The sequence below is a fragment of the Eretmochelys imbricata genome, chromosome 1 (assembly GCF_965152235.1).
Source record: "Eretmochelys imbricata isolate rEreImb1 chromosome 1, rEreImb1.hap1, whole genome shotgun sequence".
Lineage (NCBI taxonomy): Eukaryota > Metazoa > Chordata > Testudines > Cheloniidae > Eretmochelys > Eretmochelys imbricata.
The window spans coordinates 243,195,464-243,211,354 of record NC_135572.1 but is presented as its reverse complement, the minus strand read 5'-3'; the positions used below and the strand labels follow the sequence as shown (position 1 = coordinate 243,211,354).

General features: G+C 42.4%; 1 protein-coding gene across 1 annotated transcript in view; it reads left to right on the top strand.

Moving 5' to 3' along the window:
* Nucleotides 1-668: 668 nt before the first annotated feature.
* PDE3A (phosphodiesterase 3A) overlaps nt 669-15,891 on the top strand; it is a 363,884-nt gene continuing 348,661 nt past the window's right edge. The window contains exon 1 of the mRNA XM_077807482.1: nt 669-1,667. Coding sequence (XP_077663608.1) covers nt 669-1,667 — 999 coding nt within the window. The remainder of the gene's footprint in view (nt 1,668-15,891) is intronic.

Sequence of the window (15,891 nt, the reverse complement as noted above, 5' to 3'; positions counted from 1 at the left end):
GCCTTTTATTTTTGTGTCTCTCTTCCCCCCGCCCCTTCCCCTCCCAAGATCTGCAATGAACAGGACTCTTCCTCCCCCCAGCCATGGGGAATGGCGAGCCACGGCTTCTGGCACAGCCGGGGAGGATCGCCCGAGGAGAAGGGAAGAGTGTATGTGAGCGCGCGAGAGAGCAGCAGGAAGAAGAAGCAAGCGGGCAGAAAGTCCCTGCTGCCGCTGCCCGCACGCAGCTCCATCCCGCTTCCCCCCCCCGCACCTCCTTCCCGAGCAGCAGGAGTGCGGGGGAGCAATGATGGCCTAGGAATGAACCAGCGCTGCTGACTTTGTCCAGCGGCTTCTTTCTGTTCTTCCACCCCTTCCGACAACCCCGTGGATTTTTTTTTTTAAACCTGCAGCGATCTCGGAGGGAGAGCCTATAAAGAGGGCGACAGGCTCTTTGAACAGGGGACAGGAGAGGGAGGCTGATCTCCCTGCAAAATGCGAGGCTTTAACTTTGCCGACTCTTCCTAGCCTTGCCCCTCTTGCGCTTCTCCGTTTGCACCCAGTGCTAGATACTAAATTTTCGCAACCTCTGGAGGAACTTGCGAGGAATTTTTCTCGCTCTCTCCCTGCTGGGGAAGGGAGGGGGTTGCCTCGTTGTGTATGTGGGGGGAAGAGGGGAGGCTGAAACTATGGCTCTGACCAGCGACTCTGCCCGTGTCCGGGGCAAATCCAGCCGGAGCATTGGCGAGGAGAAAAGCCCAGCAGCAGGAGTAGGATCCGATTGCAATGGGTATTGTTGTTCTGATGGGAAACAGCAGCAGCCGGGCACTCAGCCGGGGCAAAAGGAAGACTCAACCTGCCAGCTCTGCTGGGGAGACCTGGTGCTGCAGAAAATCTGGAGCTCCCGGAAACTTTCCTCGGCTCTCTGCGCCGGATCCCTGTCCTTCTTGCTGGCTCTGGTGGTCAGGTTGGTCCGGGGGGAGATCGGCTGCAATCTGGAGGAGAAGGAGGTAGTGGCGGCGGCGGAGGAAGCAGCAGCCGCAACAGCTGGAGGAGGAGAAGCGAGTGGTTTGCCGTTGCCCCCAGCAGGGCTCCCCAGCAGCAGCTTCCAGCTGACTCCTTGGCTGCATCCCATCGCTTTGCTCTTCAGCCTCATGTGTGTCTTCTTCTGGATGGGCTTGTACTTACTGCGCTCCGGGGTCCGCCTGCACACAGCCGCCTTGCTCCTGGCCGCCTGCTGCGGGGGGGAAGCGATTGTCCAGATTGGGTTTGCGGTAGGGGAGGATCACTTGCTTTCCTTCACCGCCACGGGGGTGGTGCTGAGCTGCCTGGCCACTGTGACATGGCTGGTGCTGAAGCTGAGGCAGGGCGTCTTCATGATCGCCTTGACTAGCGCGGTCAGGACCACGTCCCTCGTCTCCTTAGAGAGGATCAAGGTAGCCTGGAGACCCTACCTGGCTTACTTGTTCGGGCTACTGGGTATCCTGCTGGCCAGGTTCGCGGATCAGCTCTTGCCCCGTTGCGGGGCGGCGCAGCCTAGAGAGGTCTCTGGTGCCCAGCTGGCCAAGGAAGAGGTCCCGGTGTTTAAGAGGAGGAGGAGGTCCAGCTCCATGATCTCTCCCGAGATGTCCAGCTGCAGCAACAAGTCTCATCGGAGGACCTCCCTGCCCTGCATACCTAGGGAGCAGGTAAGGAGCGCGACAGATCTTCACAATCCCACGGGGAATCCAGGAGTCCGGGGACTGAGGAGGAAGGAAAACCAAGCAGTCAGGGTACAGCAAACTTGCGGGGGATTTTTATTTATTGGTTGGTTGAGCAGACACTAGAAAAGGAGTCGTAAGACATACAGTGAAGCATTGCGAGTTGCTACAAACTTTTTGCTCGGTCCTCTGGATGTATATCAGGGCGGCTGAATGTTTCCCACAAATTAGGGAAGTGGGAACTGTACGTGAAATTCGAAGAGTTCCGTAGCCCCTACCCAAATTCCAATTTTCTTCCTCCTTATTTTTATGCTTGAAATATCACTTTAATCTGCCTTAGTAACACTTTAGTTTTCAGCACTCTGGTCGGCTTTATTTATTTCTGCTCAGTAGAAGGGAGATAGAATTAGAGGAGTCTTTAGAGCAAGGGAAGGCTTGTTTCAAAGTTTCACTATATTAATGTAAAATCTTGAGGTTTTTACGCTGAAGTTTTATTTTTTATTTTTAACTTGGCCAACAGTATAGCTAGCTGTTGCTGGGCTGGCTCTAAATACTGCGGTGGGGTGTGTGTGTGTCTTGTTGTTTGTTTAAAGTATAGGTTAGCCCAAACTGGAGAGGCATCTAGCATCAATTATAAACAGTGATTTCTGAACTTTTTTTGGTTTGTTGAAAGAGGGCATTAATCGTATTAAACTTTCACTGGTCCCTAAAAGGAGTTCATCTTTTTGAAATTAGCATATTTTTAGTTTTGTTTGGTATAGCGAAAAGCCTCTTGCCTAATGTATTGAGTGTGTTTTTTAAGAAGGGGCCTGCAGTAGTTAAGTTGTCATCTTAGCTTTTCGCTTCTTGGCTACTACGCTGAGCGATCAAGAAGTTTTATATCCCAGTTCTTCTGTCCTTTGACACTAGATATGTAGTTTTTATTTAGTTTAACTTTATTTTGTAAAAACTGGTATTTGAATTTGAATTGATGTGTGTTTTTGTCTAGAAAAGTTTTTCTCCATAAGCTTCGAAAAGGGAAAAAAAATACATCTAAGGATGTGAACAGAATTAATATGAACATCTTTACAGCATAAACAATAAGGGATTCCAGATAGACACCATTAAAACTTAATTTTGCACTTGAAATTGTTTTGAGTTTTTGAGACTTAACCTTACACAGCAGAAGACTATTTTTTGGTGGACTGAGTGTAACTGAGCATATTTGGAGTAAGTATGACACTTGCCCAGTGGTAAAAAGGGAAACCTAGGTGGAAATAAGTGGCAAATGATGTTATATTTCCTTTTCCATTAGTATTAAAAATGACTTGGTGAACTGTGGCCAGCTAAAGCTTATTCCGTTATACCAAAGGCTTTCTTTCAGGTCCCTTGCTGGATAAGCAGTTAGGTATTTTCTAAGTAATGGCATCTAACCATATGGTGTGGGTGGCTAGTTTGTTTCTAGAAATGGTTTGATTACATCTTTGTGGCAGTTCATGGCATTTGCTAGAAGAATCCCTGACAGCATATATCCTTGAGGCATATTTTACAACAAATGTACTTATTTATTTGATCTAAACAAAAATGTTAAATAAATATTTACCACAGTCTCCAACAGTGTGGAAAAAATAGAAAACTGACTCAGTTTTGACTCTGTTTTATTATGAATTATGTGAGAGCAATTAGGGTGTAAGAACCATTTGTAAATACAATAACTTTATTTTAGTCTCTTAGATGTTTACTTCATTTGATAACTTTTCCAGAGGCTTCTTGCACTAATCATGTGTAACATCTAAAATATTTTTTCACTTGCTGTGGCACTTTAAATAAATGCAGCTTTTTAGCAGACAAGTTTAAATGTAATCACTTTGATATGGTCTATTAAGCCCTACTATAGTTATCTTCTTTTGCTTATGAATAGAACACAAATCTTTATTATATACAGTATTATTAAATCCACTATAGCAAACAGATTACTTTCTCTGTTTGTCTTAATGTTTTCACTTCGGAGCACAGGTTTAATTATGTCTTGAGAAGTTTAAGTTTTCACCCCAATAGACTGTACAGTGGAGACAACTGACAACTATATAGTTTACTATTTTCAGGGATTTAGCCACATTTCTACTTTAATATTACTCAATAGAAGGATCATGGATTGCTTATGCCATTGCTTATACAAAAATGGATGATTATCTCCAAGTTTGTTTTTAGAAGCAAATTGTCACGTTGAGTGTGTGTTTAATTTCTCTTCACACTCTCTTTTCCTACAGCCACCCTTTTAAAATAACAAAGACAGTAACAAGAAATACTGTGAGGCTCTCAGAAAGCGTCCCTTTTGGCTGACGGCAAAACAGAGTTTGTTTTTTATAAGGAAAATCGGCTCCTGGTAACTTTGAAGAAGCCGTAGGTAAATGTTTCTCCTTAGGACAGCTTTTAAATATAACATGTTTAAAATAAAATACTTTAAAAACAACTGCTCAAAAACCCCAAAACAAAGTTATAAAAAAAACCGCAACTTTGAATAGAATGTTGCAAGTCAGAGAGTGTTTTTTGTATGCTGTTTTAGAGATGTGAAAGCTCACATCAGGAAATAGACTCACAATATTGCTTTAATGGGCTGAAAAACCTGCTTGAATTGTGTAGCAGATAATGTAAGAAGCAAAGATCTTGTGAACTTCTTACAGAGCTATTGCCCATTATCTCTTGTATGATATGTTTACATTGCTGAGTAATCTTATTAAGCTTTCATTTGGCCAGAGTAATACTGTTTCAATTCTAATTGTGTGTAGTAATATGGGTTCTTTCTAAAGCTTATGGACAGTGCGGGGAGGGGTGTGTGTGTGGGGGGGGGGGGGATGGAGATTTGCTGCTTGTTGTGGGTTTTTTTTTAACCCCCCCTCCCCCCCCAGAGCTACAGTGGTGGTCATGATGATGTGGTAAGTAATGATGTCTTAAACGGTCATAAACTGACTTTTTGCCACTGAAATATAAATCCAGGACATTTTAATCTATTTGGCCTTGCACTATCAAAGTCAAGTGTTTGAATTGTTAGGTAAATTTGAGTTATACAGTATTGGTGTTAGCCTAGTTATCATTAAGTGCTTTTACTTTAAACCCCTGGTGTCAGTAGCTGAATACTTCCTCTGTGTCCCTAAATTATCTCTGGTGGAAACATCTTATCTTTTTCTCATCCCCAAAATGAACTTTAAAAATAATAAACAATGAAAATCCATTAGCCACTCTTTTTGGGAAATTGTTCACATTTTTATTTACTGTTGGGTTTTTTTTTTTGTTTGAGCAAAACAGATAGCTTGGATTGTAGGGCTCCCACTTGGCATGTGTGTAGTTGTCAGTGAGAAGGGAGTGATTTGATGGTGGTCTGTTTCTGTGAGGTACCTGTGACAATCAACAGCATAGCATCAAGGCACCCCAAAGTAACAGAACTCCTTACTGGTCTGCGTGATCCCCCCCCACCCCCCCAAACATCAGAGTACCAAATACCTTCAGCTTTCATCAGAAGCAGTTGAGGATGCTTGGTTCCTTGAGGGGTCAGGCGTCCAGTTTCTTTCGGGGGAAGAAAACCTGGTGAGAGAGAGTGTGAATGCATGAAAAACATAATGAATGAATTTATATTTTCCTCACTGATGTAAATGTGCATGGTGTTTTGGGTAGCTGCACATAGGTGACACTACTCTTGATGGCCAAATCTTCTTTACATCTTGTCAAGCCATCTTTACTCTTCTTGCTAAAGCTGGTGACAGAAGAGGCCCAGCAGATCTGGTAGCCTTTTTGTTGTGCTCTGGTGTTTCCAGTGTGAAAAACTACATGCCGGAGTATAATACATTCCGGAGATAACTGTCTAGGAGCCTGTGCAGGCCAGGATGGTAGTCTGTTTTGATTTGAACGTGCAATTGCATGTAAGCATCCAGATGTAAGTATGGTGACCAGACAGCAAGTGTGAAAAATTGGGACAGGGGGTGGGGGGTAATAGGAGCCTTTATAAACAAATAAACAACAAAAACAAACAAACAAAAAACATTAAAAAAAAACCAAAACCACCCCCAAATATCGGGACTATCCCTTTAAAATCGGGACATCTGGTCATCCAAGAGGCAAGATTTGGCCCTAAGATGTTAAAGACAATGTTACTATACTGCATATGCATAGGTGGGCCAAGTTGTATTCTATGCATAGATTTTTGTTGTTGTTGTATGCATTTAATATGAATTTGTTAAAGCAAGTTTTGCCAGTTGAAGTAGCTTAAAGCAGTTCAGTTTGTTGTATTTATTATATTACTTTCAGGGATGCACTTTAGCTATCAGTCGCTGAACTGAAGACCGTATCACAGGGCTTGAAATATCTTCTAGTTTGAAAAACAGGCTAATGCACTAACCACTGGCTAATGCACATACAGATAGGGGACTCACAAGGCTAAATGCTGCCTGGTAAGAAACCTACGTCCAGTTGCTGGGAAATGAGCTAACACTGGAGTTGCTACCAGGGTGCTGACCCTGCTCCAAGGTTCCGTCTTTTGGTCAGCTTCTGCCTAGTAGATGCCTGATGAGTTTGAAGTGTCTTTTCCACCACGCTCTCTCCTATGGTTGCTGTAAAGGAGAAGAAGGATCTTTCATTTCTCTTTGCTCCTCTTCTGCTCAGTAGTCTCCTGATTGCTTTAGGGAGGAGAGAGGACTTTCATTTGGGTGCTGGAATGGTGGGAGATAGTGTCTTCACTGTTGCAACTCTCCGCTATTGAGAGGGGGAATTGAGGATTTGTCTCCACTATCATACCCTTCCCCATGACTATTTTTTTTCCCCCAAATCCTCTTTATCCCATGAGTGGTTTCAGTGTCTGCCTCTCCTAGCTTTCCCAGACAGCAGCAGAGTGAAATTGGGATGTATCTTGTGAATTTCACCAGTGCTCTTGGGGTTTTTGAATAGTTCTGTGGAAATGACCTTGAGGGCTTGTCTACACTACCTGCTGGATTGGTGGGCAGTGATAGATCCAGCAGGGGTCGATTTATCACGTCTAGTATAGATGCGATAAATCGACCGCTGAGTGCTCTCCTGTCGACTCCGGTACTCCACCAGAATGAGGAGCGCAAGTGGAGTCGACAGGAGAGCATCAGCTGTTGACTTACTGCAGTGAAGACACCGCAGTAAGTAGATCTAAGTACATCGACTTCAGCTAAGCTATTTATGGAGCTGAAGTAGCATATCTTAGATCGACCCCAGTGCGGTAAAGTAGACAAACCAATTTGTTTTGCCAATTTCACTCTGCTGCTTGGGAAAGCTATGAGCAGTGTCAGGCATTAGGGCTGGCTGCAGACTCAAAAAGACAGCACTGCCTCAGTTCACATTTGGAAAATTATCTTTTCAGCTGTAAGTTCTAGTGGTTGTTTTTTTTTCTCTCTCTACAGAAATTGGCTTGAGCTTTTCATGTGTTGGAGACAAGTGGATTTTTTTAAGTCCTCTAGTATACTGCCTTTAAAACAGGAATAATATTAATTTTAATCTGCAACTGTCAGCGTGGTATGGAAGCTGTAAAATTCATACCATCTCCCTAAGAATGGAAGAGATCTGAATTAAAGGTACTAGATAGGATATAGATTTTAAATTTTAAAAAAATCCATATATATTTAGGCAAATAAGTTAATACTTAGATAATGTCCTCTGGTGACTTGCTGAAATGTGGTTACTTAATATATGTCAGACTCCTGAAAAATCATACATAGAGTCCAGATGTAATTCTGTTAAGCATGACTTAATGTAAGTAAACTGCCTTTACTTAGATTTCATTTTTAACTCTCAGAAATTGAAAAGGTGTTGGGAAAACTGTCACAATTGACAAAAATGGACCATAAACCAATCTGTTAAATAAAGAATTTTTTTTTGTGTGCTGTTGGTGGGTGAGTAAAATACAGTAGTGACTTTCTGCTTTTTCTGAACTGAGTGTAAAGTGTGAAAATGCAAAGCTGTGGAGCTGAAAGAAATCCTATGTATGCTGGGTTGTCATGTTAATTAAACAAACAACCAAAACAGTGACCCTGTGTATAAAATATGTTTTGAGAAGCCTGAAAAACAAACAGTGACACATGTTTTGGACATTAATTGTGACATCTGTGAGACTCTATCCTGTTCTGACATTACTGTGCTCATTCTCTGAATCTTTTTTGCAGGAAGCTGACACACAATCTGTATTTTGTAAAAATAAGGAATATATTGATCTTGTTTAAAAACCCTCAACACTTTGAAGCTGTAGGAGAGGCATAGCTGTAATGGCCGTTAACCACAGGGATTGAAATGGACATCCTAAGTGGTTTAAAAAATAAAAGACTCACTGAAATTAAAATATTCATCTGATTCCTAAAAACTTGTTACTTCTCGTATTTTCCCCAAATGTATGTTAGAGCCTTTTTTATTCAATTAGACATGCTAAGTAATGTTGGTTGTTGAATGGGATTCAAATAGTAAATAAAGTAAAAACTTTTTTCCTCTCATCAGAGTGGATTTCAGAAAGTTACTGCTGAGAGCATTGTTCTTAACCTTACTACAGCCTGCACCCCTTTAAGTCTCAAAATATCTTCTCACAGCCCTTATCAAAAATCGTTGAAGTAAGTCAGTTCTTTAAACCTAGAAATATTTTTTGTTTGTATATTACAATAATCGTTAAATGTATAATGTTAATAAATATGTAGGTTTGATGAAATAAAGTAGTCGTACTCACGTACCTGTGCTTAATTTGTGTTTTCGAGGATTTGCCTTCTAAAATAATCTGGCATGTCTCGCACCCCCAGAAAGGGCATCTTGCACCCCAGGTTAAGAACCACTGGCCTAGAGAATCAGAGAATAGATTATTAAACCATCACCTAAACTGGTAATATTTTACACAATATATCATTCAGAAATAAGTGTATATGAAGTATGCTGGTATAGTACTCATTTTTGTTCTGGACAGTTCTGCTATTGATACAGTATATTAGATAACCTGTTGCCTGTGGAGTTGCAATGCTATATGGACTTCTCTGTGTCAGAGTAGTGATTTGTTTGAGTAATAGCAAAAAAAAAGTCTGTTTTTTCAATTTTTAACCTTTGCTTCTGGAGAACATTAGCTGTTTTATATGCTGAGTTTTACTTGAGGAGTAAGTTTGGAGTAGAGGAGTCTGGGGGAGAACTGTGATTTATTGTTCAAAAACTTGATGGTGAGCCTTACAGTTTAACAGTTCTCTCTTGCTTTCCTGCATGTGTATTTGTAACTCCCACTCGGTGTTATTCCAGAAATGGTCTCTGTCTAGCCCTCTGTCTTGCAAACACCTGTTCATGTGAGTAGTCCCATCTGAAATCAGTGACACTATTCATGTGAGGTAAAAAACGGATTGGGCCCTTAGAGGGCATCAGAGATCCTACTCCGATTTGCACTATGACTTGCAAACAAGTATATCAGATGATAAATTCAAAAATATAATGGGCAAAATCCATCCTTGCTACTTCATTGATGTCAGTGGAATTATATCAGGAATAAATGCCTCTCCATCTTTATTATCTATATATAGGAAAATATATATCTATATATCAGCCAGTTAATGTGTTTTATAATGGAGAAATTTTTTGCTCTCTGTGGGTTTTTTGTAAAATTATTTTCAGTTGTCTGTGTCAGCTCAAATTTGGTTGATTATTTCACCTAATGATTAAATATAAGAGTGGTTAAACATCTAGGTGAATGTGATTAGGATAGGGCCAAATCTAAAGGACTAGAAAACATGCCTTATGATGATTCACTCAAGGAGTTCGATCTGTTTAGCTGAACACCGGGGTTAAGAAGTGACCTTAATCACAGTTTATAAGTACCTACACAGGGAACAAATATTTGATAATGGCTCTTCGGTCTAGTAAAGAAAGGTGTAAGGTATGACAATCCAACAGCTGGAAGTTGAATCTAGAGAAATTCAGAGTGGAAATAAGGTGTAAATTTTAAACAATGAGGGTAATTAATTAACTATTGGAATAATTATAGTGGATTCTCCATCACTGACAGTTTTTTCAATCAAGATTGGATGTTTTTCTAAAATATCTGCTCTAGAAATTATTTTGGGGAGGTTCTATGGCCTGTGTTATATAGGAGATTAGCTTAGATAATCACAATTGTTATTTCTGGCTGTGGGATCTATGAAAACCAGCACAGTTGCTGTATAGGAAAATCATGCCTCTGTAATCTGTTAGAATTCTTTGAGCAATTAACAAAATAGTGGATAAAGGAAAATGTCTACTAAGAGTAGAATTTGTTTGGACCTTCTTAACAGAGCTTTGACACAGGCCCTCCCAAGAAACTATAAAGATAACTAAATAATCATGAGGTAAAAGGTAATGTTTTGTCAAGGATTAGAAACTGGACAAGAGTTGGAAAACAAAGAGTACGCCAATTTTTCAGTGTAGTGAAAGATTAATAATATTCCCTGTTCTGTATTTGCATTGGTGATGTTTCATATGTTAATTATTTGAAAAACTAGGTGGACAGTGAAGTGGCAAAATGTGCATTGAGACAAAATTATGTAGGTAAGTCAATATTAGAGAAGACTTCAGAATGACCTAACAAAGTTAACTGAATGGGCATCCTGATGGCAAATTCAACAATGACAAAAAATGAAAGGAAACCTAGCAAAAAGACTGATTGAAACTACTCCTATGCATTGATATGGTTTAAAGTAACTGTGTAATGTGACCACTCAGGAAAAAGGGTTAGGTGTCAGTTAAAAACATGTTTGTTGTGCAATTTCCGTCAAAGAGCCAATCAGAAGGATAGCTATAGAGATGATGGGACAGACAGTAATGCTGAAAATGTTGTTATAAAGCCATTATTTACACGAATAGTAGGCTCTTGCCTGGGCTGTTTGATTTTTGGTCACCCTTTCTCTAAAATGGTATATTGGTAATAAGGAGAGTTCAGAGATGGATGACAATTTATTAGGGGCTTGTAGAACTTCCATGTGAGGAGAGACTGAAAAGCTTGTAAGTACCTGTAGTTTAAATAAATTAATAAGTAGAAAGATGACAGATGAATACAAAATATGAATTGTGTTTAAGAATAAGGGGGAATTCAATTAAACTAATTTTAAACTGAGATTTTTTTTCAGACAACTCATCATGAACCCGTGGAACTCTGTCATATATCATCGAGGGCAAGCACTTAGTAGGATTCTTTTTAAAAGCATTAGACATTTATTATGGATAGGTTAAATGAATACTTTTCGGTATTTCAAACTCTCATGTTTAAGGGGATAAGGAATATGCTAACTGATAATAGGAAGAAACTTCCCCTGTTGACAAGTTAGTCTATTATTGCCTGCTACCAGTGATGAGCTGCCAAAATCTTAATAACCGGTTGCCCCCTCACCCCACAAGGGGGTTGTGGCCCACCCCCGCCCCTGGGACTCCTGCCCCATCCAACCCCCATGTTCCTCGACTGTATCTCTCTCCCCTATCCCCTGACTGCCCCCAGAACCGGGCAGGAGGGTCTCGTGGGCCACTGTAGTGAGAGGGACCTGCCAGTGGGCGAGGTGGGGAGTCCCGGCGGTGCTTACCTGGGGCAGCCCCGGGAAGCATCCGGCAGGTCCCTCTGGCTCCTAGGGGCGGGGGAGCATAGCTAGGGAGGAGCAGGGGGAGCGGCCGCTCTCCCCACTGATCACATCAAAAGTGGCACCTTAGGCACCGACTCCATGGGTGCGCCGGGGCTGGAGCCTCCACGGGGAAAATTTGGTGGGTGCAGAGCACCCACCGGCAGCTCCACGCCCAGCCCCAGCTCAGCTCACCTCACCTCCACTCCGCCTCCTCCCCTGAACGCACCGCACCACTCTTCTTCTCCCCCCCACAGGCTTCCTGCGAATCAGCTGTTCACATAGGAAGCCTGGGAGGGCTGAGAAGCAGGTGGCAGCTTCGCACTTAGGCCAAGGGAGGCAGACGTGAGCTGGGGCAGGGAGCGGTTCCCCTGCGCGGCCTCCCCGGGTTACCTGCTGCGGCGCGGGCGGCTATCCTCGGCCCCCCCCGCCTGCGCTCCACCTCTGTCTCCCTGGGCCTGAGCGCGAAGCTGCTGCCTGCTTCTCAGCCCTTCCAGGCTTCCTGTGCAAACAGCTGATTTGCGGGAAGCCGGGGGGGGGGGGGCGGGGGCAGAGAAGCAGAGTGGGGTGGTGCGTTCAGGGGAGGAAGCGGACCGGAGGTGAGGTGAGCTGGAGCGGACAGTGGTTCCCCTGCGCCCCTCCTCCCCCGGGTTACCTGCTGTGGTGCAGGCGGTCCTCCTCGCACCCCCCCAGCTCACCTCCACTCCACCTCTGCCTCCCTGGGCCTGAGCGCGAAGCTGCTGCCTGCTTCTCAGCCCTCCCAGGCTTCCCGTGCGAACAGCTGATTCGCGGGAAGCCGGGGGGTGGGGGGTGGCGCGGAGAAGCAGAGCGGGGCAGTGCGTTCAAGGGCGGAGGCGAGCTGGGGCCAGGCGCGGGGCGGGGAGCTGCCGGTGGGTGCTATGCACCCACCAAATTTTCCCCGTGGGGGCTCCAGCCCCGGAGCACCCATGGAGTCGGTGCCTAAGGCGCCACTTTTGTCCGGTGGATAAATTTAGAAGCCCTTTTAGAACCGGTTCTCCCTCGCAGGACAACTGGTTCTAAAAGGGCTTCTAAATTTAACAGCCGGTTCTAGCGAACCGGTGCAAACCAGCTCCAGCTCACCACTGCCTGCTACAGGATTCTTACTCTTGCCTCTGAAGCATCTGCTACTGGTCACTCACACAGACAGAACACTGAGTTAAATGGACCACTGGTCTAATCTACTGTGGCATTTCCGATATTCCTAACACAGTCAAGTACTCAAAATTGTTAGGGATAATGCTGCCAACAAGGATCAGTTAGACAAATGCAGCAAAGCCTAATGTTTTCTCTCATGGCCAGTGTAACGGCTGGGAAAATGTAAACCTCTGTGTGTCAAAAATAACCTTTGCTATTGATGTGCTGCTCTCTCTCTATCTAATGTCCCCACCTTCTACAACAGTGTGTTCCAGATTAACATAATTTATTTGCATGCACTCAATATTCTGTTCCTGCCCATGTTTTGTCTTGTTTTATAGATAGAATTGAAGTTTAGGGTTGAATTTTAAAATAAAGGAAAAATGTTTCATGCATCAGTAAAATCCTCACAGTATGTTGCCTCTTTAACTCTCCATAGGAAGTCTGTGTGCAAGAGACACACAGGATATTTGCTGACAATTACTGAGTGAAGCATTAATTGCAATTGAAAAAGTAACAGTTCAACAGAGTCCTGTTAGAATTAGAACTCACTTTATCCCTACTAATGGGTCTCCAAAATACATCAATCCTAGCTATACTGATTCTAGGAAAATTATGTTGAGCCACTGTAAGGTTCTGCTGTTGAGACTCTGATGGTAACTCTAATCAGACCAAATTGATAATCTGTTTCATCCTTGCTTAAAGACTGATGCCCATAGTTTTAATTTGATTATCAGAATTGTCACAGTATCTGGTTTACAGGATCGTGTTGTACTATGACCAGGAGTTAACCTCCTTTGGATTGCCTGATTTATTTATTTATTTTAAACCATTGGAACTACTGTGTTTGGAAGATCATCCTTTGAATTTAATGGGTAATTGGGGTAGTGGTGGGGAAATGATTAGACTAATATATTCTCTGAAAAGTTCAAAATATTTGATGAATAAGTCTGCGAAATATTCCCCCAGCTTTATAAACTGAAAATTACTGAAATAATTTTTGAGCAGTATCATTACATTCTTTTAATATGCTATTCTAGCATTTGAGTAGCTTGATCCATAACCACAGTTGAGTGTCTGACCAGCAATGAAAGAAGGCATTTTGAAAGAGCTATAAAATCTGAACTGCTTAGGAATCTGCACCTGAGCAATATTTCCCTTTTAATTATGCGAATAAACAGCAGATTTTCTAGGTTTGTTCTCCCATGCTTTCAGCTGTAGGTGCCTTAGGAATAAGCGCTTGTGTGACCTAAAGGTGTATGCATTTCCTTAACATCTTAATTAAAATGACACGTTTAAGAATGTGTAGCCTTTATTGTGCAGCTGTGTGGATTGGGAGGGGAGGGTTGCACAACCTTTTATTATGCACTATGCTGAAATTAAATATTTCAACCATAATAAAGCGCTGAATGAAATAATAGCCTTTTTGTGTGGAGGGTGGGAGAGAAGGAGGGTATCCTGTTAGAAGTCATATACTAACCAAATCTAATTTGATTTTCATTGCACACCCAGCTTTGCCAGTTTGTTTTGGCTTTGATGTACAGACAATGCTTTTGGATGGATGACACTCAAACCTATTCCATGATACAATACAATATAGTAGCTAATAATCATTCAAATAGGTATGTGACAAAATGCCAGATGATCCTAAAGCTCTCTAATTGGTGGGGATAATGACTGGTTATTGCTGAAAAGATCCAGTCACACTGATTTTTTTTTTTATACATAACCTGTCTGTTAAAATGGAATGATATGCAAGTTAAATATATAAAACATTTTTAAATATGGCTTGGATTTTACTTAAGCTTGCAAGTCTGGTTGGTGCAGGAGTATCTTTTGCTCGGATGCAGACATGGGGCCTGAACTTGTGAGGCACTGAGCACGTTCAGTTCTCACTAAAGTCACTGGACAACGTCTTAAAACCTAGGTTATGCAAGGTAAAGTACTAAATAAAAGTGGTCTGATTCTTTTTCAAGGGCTACTGACCATCCCGTTTCCATTGTCATCAGTGGGAATTAGAGAGGTTCAGTATCCAGATGTAAAAAGGGGCACTCACCTTCTGAATGCCTCCTATCAGATGCATGTGGTGCTGCAGTTTCTCCTCCCCCACCCCACCCCACCCCCCGCTTGTGGTGCCCCCCCGTAGGTTGCTGACCTTGCTAGACAGGTCTTCAGTGGCTCAGGCCCCTGGCTCCAATAAAAGGAACTGCAAGGCCTGACAGGCTGCTTCTGTACAGCCTTTCTAGGCAGGCCTGGAGGACCCACCTTCACCGCTCCTTTCTGGGGCAAGGTATAGTAGGACCTTAAGGCCTTCAGCAGAAGTCCACAAAGGGCCAGGTACACCCTGCACCCCGTCACTAAGTAGTAGGGTAATCTTTCTTTTCTGCAACAGCAGCACTAGTGCAGAAGAGAGGGCACCTTTCCACGTATGGATCTGCAACTAGCAATAGCATCCAATTATGGGAAACTGACCACTATTAAGAAACAGATTTCAGAAGGGTTTGTTTGGTTGCAAGATAAATCCCACCTTCTATGTGTTTCAGTGCTGAAAATAGTAGCACCCAGTGGCTTTGTTTGATAATCACAAACAGACAGGTGAAAATGTTCATGCTTATGAACATAGTGGAATATGAATAGGTGATTTTATTCTCATTGAAGATGGTAATTCAAAGCTAGTATTGGCTGAATTGCTCACATAGTTACCGGAGTTCTTGTGCAATACCTTTTTTAATCTCAAAAACTCAAATTAGTAATTTGGAGACCATGCTTCATTATCTCTCCACTCCACCCCCAAAAAGCAGCTATTGAAATTGTAGCTTGAAGGGATAGAATTCTTAGTTGAGTTCTTAGAACACAGTTTCTGAGTGAAGAAACGTAGTGTGGCATTGTACGTTCTGGACAGCTATGGTTGTTTTCTAACATGTCTGCAGGCACTGGTATGTATCTTGTGCAGGCTTGTAGTTTTGTGTCAGCCTCTGTAACCATTTCTTGACTTTTTGTCTTAAAGTATTTTTCATCACTCCTTAATTTTTAAATTTTATTTGGGATCTAATTAATTTCACTATAAATTACACTTTTTAAAAATTTAATCTGGACTTTAAATTACTCTTAAATTTTGCTAGAATTCTCCCAATTTTTTATTTTATAATTTTACTAATTTACCAGGAATTTGGGTGTGTGTGTGTGTGTGTGAGCACATTTGTGCATGGGTGTATTATGATATCTAATATATAAATCAAATGTAGAGGCTATTCCTGCGCTGGAAATAAAAGTTCTTGCTGGTCAGGTTCTCAGTCACTTGGGTACCCAGAGTAATTGTCTTGCCACTAGCCTCAGCTGTGACCTGGAGTGCAAAAGTGTTTAGACGTGAGAATCTGATAAGTTCCGAGTACAGCTTGGCCAGCACTGTTCTCATGGATACAGAATGAAAACAATGCCAAAGTGAGCCAGGAGATGTGTGGAGGCTTTTG